A 12934-nucleotide genomic window follows, 5' to 3' on the forward strand; every position below is an offset into this window, starting at 1 on the left:
TAGTTTAAAATTTTGAACACTCTAGCATTATCCATAATCTTTAAACTGAACTAACTTATCATATAGTTTTTAACTTTGAAAATTAATTAAAATCTTCTTTAAACTTGACTATTGCACATTAAGTTGATCATTGCCGTTTATTTTCTTCAAGTTTTTCACGTAGCACACTTGTGGCCAAAACAACCAATGATTTAGTGTCATTTAAACTACATATTAATGAAATCTTTTTTGTCAACCAAAAGATGATAAAAATACATTTTTATCTTCTATCACAACAAAAAAAAATTAAGGATAATAACGTAATTTCATAAAGCAAAATTTTGTTGTTTCTTGTTTAAACCTCACCTACAAATGATTTTATCATCTCTAATTAAAAATAAAAATAAATAAATAAATAAAACATAAAAAAAAAAAATAAACATCTCTCCCCTCTCTACTCCAACGTTCTCTCTCACCCTCTTCCTCTCTTCTTTAATTTTAAAAACAAAAGTAAAAAATTTCACACACTTTATGTGTGGGCATATACTAGTGCAAATGATAACAAAAGAAATATTGCTATTTAAGCAAATAAAATTAGGAATCTTTTAGTGTAAATACTGATTTTTAAAGAACTTTTAGCTAAAATATCATTTTTTTTTTTAGTTTAGTTGTAATGAAACGTTAACCAAAACAACTCTATAAATACTATAATAAAATATAATTACATGATTACCGCTCAATCTACCACATTTTAGACCAGTTGATCAAATTTTTCAACCATCGGCCAATTATAAATTTTTTAATTTTGTTGTGTATACATGTAGATACATGTAAAAATAATTAACTCACGCAAGAAAACATAATTGAAAATTGACAGTGCCCGGTGACAATTTGTGCAAAACATAATGAAGATTGATCAAATTTTTCCGCTACCATAAAAAGTCGTTTTGCTTATGATTAGATATAGTTAGTTTTCGTCTACCCGCCGATGAAAACATATTTGAGAATATTAATATATTATTTTACTGGTCAAAATGATTTACGATTGATAATTAGAATTTACATTAATATATTTTTAATGTGAATTAAAATGAAAATTATGACATACAACGATTTTGGCTTAAAAGTTATTCTTGAAAAGAAAAACTAATGAAAAAAATTAAAAACTTTGAGTTTAACGATAAAGATAAAATAAAAAATAAAATAAATAATATTATATTTAAATTTTTTTGTATAATAATATAATTTTTCGTTAAAATAAACAGGACAACGAAGTTTTTGTACAAACTCCCCTTTTGAAAACATTTATAATTGCCTGGTTTCGACCGAAAATAAAGGAAATACCTTTGCCTGGCCCCGCCATGGCAATCTCTCGCTGAAGTGAAGTCGACCCTCTCCTGAACGGCGTCGTCAATGCCTCATTCCCATGTCGGAAAATGGAGAACCACCATCTTTGCCTCGGCTTCTCTGATGTCACAAGCCCGGAGCTTCCGTTCAGACGCAGCGTTAGAAGCCCTGGCCAAAGCCTCTCAAGACAAAGTTCCCAACTTGCTTCTCTACAACTACCCTTCTTTCTCTGGAGCTTTCTCCGCTCTATTCGCTTATCTCTTTCACTCTCGCCTCAACCTCCCCTTTCTCTCTCTTCCTTTCTCCTCCGTCGAACCCTTCAGGTTCAATCTCTCTCTCTCTCTCTCTCTCTCTCTCTCTCTCTCTCTCTCTCTCTCTCTCTTATATTTCTTAGCATCCAAACATTCCCTTAACTTTTTGTTCTTAATTTTTTAATTTTGGTTTTACAGAGTTGATGAGTTGCGGACTGAAGGGCTGGAAAGGTGCTATCTTGTTGATTTTCTTGGCCGGGAGGGATTTGCGGTCGAGCTTGCGCAGAGAGCTTCGTGCGAGTAGGTTTCCATTTGTGCATTCTCCAGTGATGAATTTGTTTTGAAATGCATGTACATTTGTGTGAATGATTGAGATGTAGTTGTTGCCAAGTTGTTTTGCTTATGATTGTCGACTGTTGCTCTCAAATTTCAATTAGGGTAATTGCTTTTGATCATCGAAAAAGGGTACTTCCACAGATACCCTCTAAGGAAGATTGTCCAAAGAACCTCACATTTCATGTGAATCTTGAAAAGAGTAGCTCTAGCGCTGCGTATGACTACTTTTCAGCTCAACTGGCCGGTATTAAATATGCTAATGTAAGTTGGATTGTAAATCTTTTTCATTTGCAGTTTTGGTATCGAGAAATGGTCTATTGAGATTCTTCAATTTTATTTTGCTTTTCTTGAAATTAGGGAATGGATGCAAGTTTATTAGAACCCGAGGACAGAGATCGTGTAGAAATGGTGCTGAAGTACATTGAGGATGGAGATCTCCGTCGGTGGAGCTTGCCCGACATTAAGGCATTTAACATTGGACTTGGCGAATGGCGCTCCAAGTTAAATTGTGTTACTAATCCGTACATGTATGAACAGGTTTGGAATCTAAATTTGAACAAGGCGCCTACCCATCCCAGGAATACTTTTCCCTTCATTTTCAGTTCACCATGCCTAGTTCTGAAGTCACTATTGACTTTCTTAACATCATCCTTGTTGCAGTTACTGGAAATAAATGCTGTGGATGTAATTGCCAAGGGGATGTCTTATATTTCCGCTCGCCAGAAAGCTGCAAACAAGTTACTGGATAAGGTTTTTAAAATAAGGCTGGGCAGAGGGTTTTACGGGGAGTGTCTGGTAAACTATTGATTTCTCCCTTTCAAACTGTTTGCCTATGTGCTACTTAGTCGCGATTAGCTTACATTGACGACAATGGTTTAGTAGGATTTGCATGATTGGCATGAAATTATGTAATGCCATATTATATGATAGGATTAAAAGCAGTTATTCTATTGCTTCCTCAATGGTTTCTTCTCACCATTTCTATTTCCTAGTTTGATCCTTTGGAAGTATATAACCAGATGTTTATTCCTACATTTTTATTGTAGGGAGTTAGAGCTGACGGGAATTCTGAGTTAAGTGATGAAATTGCCAAGCAGCTTAGTGTACAAAGTGCCGCTGCTGGTCTTAGGTAATTTAACTGGTAAAATTTTTTACAGTTTCTATTTCTTAAAGGATCTGCTCTCTTAATATAAGATTATTTCTGCACTTTAACGCAGATGCCTATCTGTACAGTGACTACAGTCAACAGTTAAGTATGGAATTGGTTTATGGGTTTTTGTATGGACTTGGATTTATGATCTGCCCCCAAACTGTGCACATTACTAGATTCCTTTATTTTTTTAATTGCGTGACCCTCAATCATGCAAGGTTCCTGGGGATATACAACTGGCTTGATCTTTACATTCATGCCAAAACGATTCCATAAAGGTTTTCAGTAAGATGCTTCTATTTTTTGTTCAGGCTTTCACAGAGTCAGAATGTGGTTCATTTAGTTTAGGATTCCCTAAATCTTGTAAAATTGATGAGCCAGCAAAATCTTGTTTTGGAGAAGTATGAATGTCGAGCAAGACATTTATAGGTGTTGTGGCTACAATTTTATTAGAAAAGAAATATCCACTTTGGATGCCAAGACTAAGCCTATTAGTAACAACGGAATAAGTTAAAAGGTCAATCTAAGAGTTAATGTCAAGCGCCAATAAGAGTGAATGCCTATTTGAGCCTAATTTTGAGACAATCTGTTTTTAAGTTTTATAAGGGTCTCTTATTGTTTAACAAGTCTCTTGATTTTTCTCTGTAATTTAAAGGATAGATTTTGAAAGCCCTGGCGCCTTGATATGTCCTTTACTTTTCTCCTCTACCTTTTGTCTCCCGTTCTTCTATGTTTCACCAATTTCTATAAAAATGGCCATGTATAGCTAATAGCTATTCTATTTACTATATAGCAAACCAGTTTGTCCTGTTCTACATCATATAGGTATTAGAGCTCATGTCGGCTCTTTTTTGGATGGTGAGGAGAGGAAGGAATCGAAGAATTTTTTATGATCAAGAAGAACAGGTGGATTTTTGTAGGGTAGGATTCACACTTCTCTATGGACTTCTTTGCCTAAACAGTTTAAGATGCTCCCTTGATATTTTTTTTGTATTTGTCTGTTTTTCTGGTTTAAGAGTGTTTGTGAATGTATAACTCACAATGTACTTGTATTCTTGGGGTTTTCAGTGCCTAGGCTTTGTGTAGCATAGGATTTATGGTTTTGAGTCTGATTGCTTGCTGTTTGCATTTCTGCATTTATAGTTCATAAGTAATCAAACTTTGGTGGAGGAATTTGCACCGTGTAGTGTTCGTTGGATTAAGTTTCAGAATATCTCAAAAGCATTTCCATTCATGATGCAGGCCTATAGGAGCAGTTATATTCATGCAACGGAGAAACCTGAAAATGTGTTTAAGGAGTACTGATACTGCTACTGATACCTCTGAAGTTGCAAAGGTGTGGCTTCAGTACTTAAGCACGTATCAGTATTTCTTTTCATTTTTTATTTTTTTGCATAACTATTGAGTTTTAGTGTTGTCATCATCATCACTATTAATTATTGTTGTTGTTGTTATTTCTGATAATGCAACTTGATATGTGAAGGCATTTGGAGGAGGAGGCTCCCCAAGTTCTAGTTCTTTTATCATAAGAATGGATGAGTACAATCAGTGGGTTTCAGGATATTCAAGATGAACATGTCAAGATGTGAAACACTATCGTTAAGGTAATCCTCAAAATTCGTTGAATTACCGACCACCTCTTCTTGCTGACCTTTCTATTTAAGCTATAAATACAGAAATTTTAATCAGGTGTTCTACCTGTCTTAATTTCATCTTGGAAATTTAATATTTTCCTGCAACCACTTTTGAATTTACTCGCACACGTGAACTTTGATCCGTGCAAACAAACATTACCATTATAAGGGTGACAGGGTTCAATTATATTTTTTTTTAATGTATCTCGCTATATAGTAGTTAGTTTTCACCAGTTCAGTGAGCCAAATAATAGATTTCGGTAGACTGTTTGAAGTTCAATGTTCCAAGCCGTTGTCAATTATTTCCAATGGGGTGTGGTGAATGCCTTGTGCATTTGGATGTGGCCTATGTCAAATATTGTGGAGGATGAGAAAGATTGGTTGCAAATTATTCAAACACTAAGTTTAGATTAAGATTGTTCTATATGGCTATGAGGGCTCTAAGTAATGGTGCTTCCCTTGTAACGAGATATGGGTCTACAAATCCTCCCAAGTAGCCATTTTCAGTTTGATTTCCAATCAACAGAAGAGTTGGATAAATTTAACTTGTTTATGTCTATTGTTTTTGCTTTCATATAAGGGAGAGCAAGCCAGTGATTCATCTTTATCGCCTTAGGAGACAAATCCATTGTACATTCAATTATATTCTAATAGCTTCTCGTTCTGTCTCTGCAATTTTAAAAATAAAATCATTTGTAACTGGTGACGAAAATGGGCTTTAGTTCACCGGACAACTGTCTACTGCTATGCCCTTGGCAGTTGGACAAGTAGCCAGGTCACAGTGTTCACCATTTGTACCCCACCAGGTCAAACTTTTATTCTCCATGCCTACTGAAAGGTACAATAGAACTGCCATGAATGCCACCCCAGCATCCATCGCTGCTGAAAGAATATAGTTGTACCTCTGCCACCAGTTCTTCCTGTAACGGAAAACAAAAAAATTGAAAATTGTTCCGACTATGATCCAGGAATTGTAGTTCAATGCTGTTGCTGGTGGCATCAAGCCTGTTGCTCCCAGAAGGACTGGAAGATTAATCAGCCTTATCCAATGTTGCTTTGGGTATGCCTTGTGCAGTACCCAAACAATGACCGGTCCTACTGCACCTCCAAGGAAGAACCAGTTCATGGCACCATAGTTTCCAAGAGATCCAAATATACGTTTAGGTCCTGCCAAACCCCATATCACGGATGCATCAAAGAAAACTCGGTCATTTGGGCATGTCCAAGGGCTATCCGAATGAGGATCATCCACGCACATATTCTTGATAGAGTTTAGCAACCAATGTGCTACTGCAAGGTTGACGGTTCCTGCTAGAATTGTTCCTATGAACTAGGCATACATGTAAGAATGCATCAGAATATATTCTGAAAAGCAAAGTAAAAATATAAACTGGAATATGTTACCATAGATTATTTCAGATTTTAGTTCTTTACTTCAGCTCTCCTGGTATTTGTTAAGAGGTACTACTTTTAGAAAAAAAAAAATCTCAAGTTTTTCACAAGAATTTTAAGAATGTTTTCAACTATGCCATTAGATTTTTCATTTGTATGTTTCTGTTACATTAAATTTAATATACCTGAACTAAAAACATTGATCTTGGAGGGATCTTCATGTAATGCCCAAGCTTGAAATCGTTCAGGAAGGAGACTGCCTGAGCCATGCTCATATAGCCATAGGTTTTGAAGCATACATTGGCTATTGGTCTTCCCGGTAATATGATTCCCATGACGTACTCTGTTATTATGTTTAGCCCTGGTGTCTGTACATGGAGATTGGAACATTGGTGAGTGCAGCAGAGTAAGGGGACTGAAATGATGTCCTCTGTGTTATATTTATATAAAAATAAAAGTATCAATTGTTGTCAATTATAATGCAGGAGTGTGATGGTGTGAACTTATGCGTCCAATTAATTTGAGCTGGATAAATTTATAACCAGCCGTTTAAAGTTGTATATCACTAAACTCAAGTGTTGTGTCATGCATTTGTTTACTGAGCATGTGACATGGAAGTCCGGTATAGGCCACCTTGCATGGAAAAACCCACATGACTACTCTAGATAAGCTGTTGTAATGATGACTTGATAGGTTTGATTTTCTATCAAGTTATCCTTTTGCTGCAAGTTAAATGAAAAAGTGAAGACGTCTGAGTCACCTGGTTTGTTGTTGCTGTTATGATGCTGATAGGAAGGGTGAATGTAAAGGCCATGGCACCAGCAAATAGGAGTCCCCACCATGGCATCTGAACCTCATCATTCAAGACGATGCAGAGTACAAGAGAAACTGCTACTGTAATGATGAGCAACGTGTAAAACCACCAGCTAGGTATGTCCTTGTATCTTCTCATCAATCTTGTATGGATATCTTCCTTTCCTTTGTAAGAAGCACGATAGCGATCAAGGATCTCTCTGCCATTTAGGTACATCAAAATGTAACTGACTTTAAATCTTTCAGAATGATAATCTTATAGGGGAGAATAGTGCTTTTGTTTGTTGATTTAAAAGGTCGTATATGTTATTTCTTTTCATATGTATGTGTGTGATAAAACATTTAGGAAAACTGGAGGAAAACAAGTGAAGTAACATGATCAAACAATGTGTTACGTTGTTACAAACACTTTTCAAACAGAAGAAACAACGCTCTTACTATCAATATGCAATAAACATTAAAAGAATTAAGTAAACTCTAATATTCTCTCTTCTTTTTTTTGCAAAGTTTATGTGAAAATTTTACATTTGAGAGCTTATATATAGAAGGTTTGACATGTGAAAGTTGTGAGAGCTATGTTACCTTCCATAGAATAAGGCTACATGTGTGAGGGTGGATGCAATGGTTGCAAAACCAAAGCCATAAGTGAGAGCGAAAAACATGCTTAAGTGAATCCGCCCTTGCTCCTCATACTTTGAAATATCTAACTGAAATTTATCATCGACTATAGCTGTTATGTTGTAATCTTGACCTTCTGCCGTAAACAAGTGCGAGGAAAAAATGGGGAACTTTTGTGCACTGTATGAGTCCAGTCCCCAGTATGCCATAGGGATAACTAAATAGAGTATCAATGCATACCCCGCAAAAACATTAACGATGACAAAGAAAGGGCAGATGAGGGGGCTGAACAAGAAGGATGCCACTGCCGACCAGTCAAGTGTCAGGGCTCCTACTCCGAGGCCTCTCATGCCCGAGCCAATCTGCTGAGCTGTAACTGACTTTGAGAATAGCCAGCAAACCCATGAGATGTTAGTGAGTGTTGTGAAGAGATACCCTGGGAAAGCATACCATGTAAAACTGCAAACTAGAGTAATTAGGAAGAACTTTGCCCGCGACATACGTTGCTCATCTTTCTCGTGCAGTGCCCTGCACGTTAAATATAAAAACGTAGTTAGCCATCAGCCGAGAGGTTGACTGTAATAACTGATTATCTAACATAGGATGCTATGCACTGAAGATTTTGAAACTACATTGTCATGAATTTAGCATGTCGCAATGGGATGTTTAGATGGATGACGTTCAATAGAAAGATAGTGTAGGTTCTGTGGATTACTAAGTAGATAACGAATGTACATGAAGTTAGCAGTAATGTCTGTTGAGATTGCAAGCATGTGAGAAATGTGGATGCTATGAGTATTTTTGTTAAGGTCTTGAGAAAATATACGAAAGCGGATATTTGATGTTAGAATTGAGAATGGTACCCATACCCATACCCATACCCGTATTTTTCATACTTATTCAGTGATGCGAATAATCGTGTCGACTTGATAGAAGTTATTTGTAAATTCTTTGTTTGTCTTTGTAATGATCATGTAATGCATTTCCCTAAATCCCTTGGTATTTGAGAAATCACCCATCCAAACTTAGGGTTAGGGTCACGTGATCCCTAAATTGGATTGGATAATTCTTAAGGTTCAAGGGTATGTATGTTCAAGTAAGAATGGAAAGTAGATGTGAGGGATTTATTAGTTTGTAGGAATTAGAGGCTAAGAGGTGTTGAGATCCTTTCATTTTGTACGAATTAGAAGTGGCGAGTGTTATTGATGAGTAATTCATCTTCCACCGTCAACTTGGACACAATATTTTCATTTCTTCCTACGATATATTTTGAAATTAACGAGTTGTACATTTTAGACGCTAAACGAGCCATTAATACTTTAAATCAAAAGTACTATTTCATCTCCAGACTATAGTATTTAGGAAAATGGAAAAACTTGTCCTGTTTCAATTTCAAAATGGTTTAACAATTTAACACTTCAGTGACTTCAAACCTCCTGGGTTTATGTTTATAACATGGGAACACACGCTTTTATTCTGTTTGCATATCTTTGTTTAATCTTTTATGTTGTTTTTGTTTGATTTATTTAATCAGTATAACCCGAAATTAAAAATAAGAAGAAGAAGGTGGTTTTGTAAGAAAGAAAAGATATGTTAAAAAAATCAACTTCTCCAAGTTTCTTTTGTTTTTTTTTTTTTTTTTTTTTTTTTTGAAAGGGATCCTCTTCGGATCCTTTTCTTCTAATCCACCAAATCAGGTAAACGGTGTTATTGAAATTTAATCCAACGGCTACAAACAGGGGTTTACTTTAAAAGTTATAATAACTTCAGTCATTAAATCAAATTTTAATAGCACAGACTGATTTGATGAATTAGGAGGAAGGGATCCGAAGAGGATCTCTATACGGTTTTTTTTTTTTTTTTCAAGTAAATAAAAGGACATACCGGAAAAGTGAAACCTGTACAAGTGTATTGGGCCACCACATATGGGCAGGCTCCACAACATACTTCCTTAAAAGCCCAGCCCAGCCGTATCCCAATACCTGCAAGCCATTGTTGTCATACTTACCAATTAAAATAGGTTTTTTTTCTAGTAGTCATCAAAAGTTGCACATAGTAACGAAAGTCGTCGGATTATTTGATTTACCGTCAGTTTTCACTTTTCATAAAAATGTAAACTAGAAACCAAAATGTGAAGGCCAAATTTTAAAAATTCAAGAAAATAATTTTCAACCAAGATCTCAGTTTTCAGATTTCAAATATGTGAAAACAAAATATTTATTGCAAATGACGCTTTACTTCAGTGGCGGAAACAATCATGCATATGTATCCTGGTGAAGGTTCAATCCTCACAATTTCTCCTCACCTCTAACAACTAACAATTTAACTCACTAGCACTATCGCTAGTTAAAAAAAGGAAACTTTAACAAAAAGCTCTTGGTACTGTTTACTTTAACAAAAAACTATATTTTTACACTAAAAAATCAATCCTAGTACTATTCATTTTATCTTTTATTTTGTCTTTATCGTTAAAACTCAAAGTTTTTTAAGTTATTTTCATTAATTTTTCTTCAAAGTTTTCTAAGTTATTTTCATTAATTTTTCTTCAAAACGGTCCAAAGATAAAAAAACCAATAAACAAGAAACAAAAACAAAACCAAAATATCCGGCAAGCAAGCCAACTAGCAGTTAATACGACAGGTTAGCACATTTATTGGCCAACCACGTTCGAAACCCACTTTTTATGGGACTAAACTTAAATAACTTGTACTCCTAAAAAATCAAATTAAAAAAAAAGCATCATACCTGGGTAGTGATGATAAGCAGCCAACTAGCCAGAAGAGAGATTTTCCGGTGATAAAACACTTTGATTATGTTAACAATCCCAACAGCATAAGCTGAGCCAGCTCCAAAAGCACTTCCGGCATTAGCAAAAATAGTAATCAGGACGTGCTCTTTTATGTTAAAAGGACCCGGATTCAACGAAAACGTCCGGGACCCGAACCCGGGTACGTGGAACGTTTTCGTTGGGAGGACTTTGGCCATGAAATAACCAATAGGGAGTGTTGATACTTGGACAGTGATTTGGGTGATGATGAGGGGCTCAGTTCTGTAGGAGAAGAATTGGTTGAGAAATGAGAGGAGGGCACATGACACAAGGCCCAAGAACCACATCCGGAATGTCCATACGGGCAGGGTCGGGTTGTCGGTGTTGGTCACCGTAAGACGGACTTGTTCTATCGGAGAAACATCGTCGTCTTCGGTGTCCGGTTCGAGGGAGTGAGTTGGCTTGGGGGTGGTGGCAAAGGAGGGGTTGGGATAGGGCTGCTCTATTTCTAGAGTGCTCATTGAGGATGGGTTGAGAAGTTGAGAGAAATAGAGAGGAAAATTAAGAGTGTGAAGTTAAGGTTGGTTTGTTGTTTGGTTTAGTATAATTTGTAGGTAGGGTTGCACGCATGTCAAAAAGTTGGAAAGTAGACACATGGGAGACACTAATTTGGGGACAACAGACCTGACCCAAAACCCATACGGTAGCGCCTACAAAATCTAATTAAATGCACTTATATTATGGGTAATATTAGGAAGATCAAAATTTTAAATTAAATTTTATAAACACGTGATTGTTGATGATTGGATTATTACTTAAATGTTGATTAACGTGTTTATTTCATGTTGATAACACATCATGTGGTTACAAATTTGATCTCCCTCACATAACTTCTTATATTATATATACAACAACCAAAAGTCTTCAAATTTACTTCAAATTTCGAAAGTGCTAGGTTTTGTTGGTAGACACCACACCAGATGGGCTCCAAGCTTTAATTAGATAGAGCCTAATTAACTAACCATATCTACCAAGCAATCGCGACAACCAAGAAGAAATCGAATCTTAATAAACTTAAATAACCAAAACAACCCATTGAAAGCATCATTAAAAACAAATAGTTCTAAATCACAACTTAAACTATATCAATGCATGTGTATGATATGAGGTACTTATCTTAGTGGATGTCTCCGATTTTACTTGACACTCGATCAGAAGCACGTGAAACAAACTTAAGACTCCAACGATTATATTAAAAATATGTGCTAGTCTAAAATTACAAATTGATGTATTTTATTAGGAATTGTCAATTTCTTTTATATTTAAAACAAAATGAATGTATAATGACCTTTTTTGGAATGACACTTGTAAAGGTACATGGGCAGTGGCAGTCAGGGGGTGGGCAAACGGATCATGGACCCGCAGGTCGGGACGGTTCCATGCAGTTCGAGGTGGATACGGGGTGGGTCCAAAAATTATAAATACAAAACGGGAAGGGTCGGGCCGAGTCCTAGTAAATAACAAGGTGGGCCAGTTCTAAAAATTGGAGAAAACGGGTCCTCGGCCCTGACCATTCATTGCCTAATTAAATCTTTACCGTCTAGCTGTCTATCACCCAGACGCAATTCACTCAAACTCTCCCTTCACCCTCTCTCTCTATCCCGACTTCGAGTCTTCGACAACACCACTATGAGTCTCTTCCCTCAATCTCTCCTCCTTGAATCTTCTTTCCTCTCTCGTGTCAAACCTCAATCTCGAGCCCAGGCTCCCATCTCAGTACATCGACTCTCCACACTTGTTCGTTCTCCCCCACCCCCACCCGTAGTGACTGAGTTGACCTTGACTGTGTCAACATCACAGCAGCCAGCCACCATCACCATCGTGGCATCTTCTCCTGACTCTCCATCATGGCATCCCTAGGTAATTTATGAATTAGGGTTTCTAATTTAGGAATTTAGGGTTTTTGCATAAGCTTTTTGATTGATTTAGGTTTCTGATTTTGTTTTGATTTTGTGTAATTTGTAATGGTGAGGTGGAGGTCTTGGATATGTGAGGAAGATGATGTTGTCTCAGGCTCCTACTTCTCTTCTTCTCGGCATCTAATTTCAGTTTTATATTGAATTCGAATTTGGGGATTTGGGAACTAGGGATTCAATTACTTTGTTTTTCAGAAGATCAGAAGGGTTGCAGTTGCAAATCAAATTAGCTGGGAGTTAAATAATCTACTTGCATTTATAGAGAGAAAGTAGAAGATGAATCCCATGTTTTGGAAATCTGTGGTTTGTTGATCACTGAGATGTGGCAAGCAGATGATGGCGATGCCTTTACACAACGAACTTTGCGATGGAAAACTGGGGTCGCAGACTGGTGGCAGCAGTAACGAAGCTACACTGGGGGCAATGTATGCTCACGACCCCAATAACCTAGTGCTCCTCCTTGTAATTTGTTGTCTTGACCACATAATTTATTCAAAGAAGACCAAATTTGCTGCTGTAGGTGGAGCAGGGCTAGATATTTTGCATACCATCCATTTGGAATTTGGCTTCATCCATTGGATTGAAGATACGAATTTTACTTCCTGTTCATGTGGGCTGGTCTTTGTTTGACCAGTTTGTGCACTACATATGTTCATCTTTCGCTTGCTAAT

At 36.6% G+C, this 12934-nt stretch overlaps 2 protein-coding genes across 2 annotated transcripts; one reads left to right on the forward strand and one right to left on the reverse strand.

Moving 5' to 3' along the window:
* Window positions 1-1311: 1311 nt before the first annotated feature.
* Window positions 1312-7000, forward strand: LOC137729308 (uncharacterized). Its single transcript, XM_068468215.1, has 9 exons — window positions 1312-1649; window positions 1776-1877; window positions 2015-2174; window positions 2271-2450; window positions 2574-2708; window positions 2960-3042; window positions 4306-4399; window positions 4547-4667; window positions 6882-7000. Exons 1-8 carry the CDS (start codon window positions 1393-1395, stop codon window positions 4634-4636), a joined length of 1101 nt encoding a protein of 366 aa, XP_068324316.1. The 5' UTR covers window positions 1312-1392; the 3' UTR covers window positions 4637-4667; window positions 6882-7000.
* On the reverse strand, window positions 4693-10808 carry LOC137728091 (oligopeptide transporter 4). The gene is made up of 6 exons (XM_068466975.1): window positions 10266-10808; window positions 9405-9502; window positions 7485-8048; window positions 6850-7102; window positions 6275-6457; window positions 4693-6027 (listed from the first exon to the last, which is right to left on the reverse strand). The coding sequence occupies exons 1-6, from the start codon at window positions 10806-10808 to the stop codon at window positions 5416-5418; spliced, it is 2253 nt and encodes a 750-aa protein (XP_068323076.1). The 3' UTR covers window positions 4693-5415.
* Between the last annotated feature and the right edge of the window lie 2126 nt (window positions 10809-12934).

The sequence above is a fragment of the Pyrus communis genome, chromosome 3 (genome assembly GCF_963583255.1).
Source record: "Pyrus communis chromosome 3, drPyrComm1.1, whole genome shotgun sequence".
NCBI lineage: Eukaryota > Viridiplantae > Streptophyta > Magnoliopsida > Rosales > Rosaceae > Pyrus > Pyrus communis.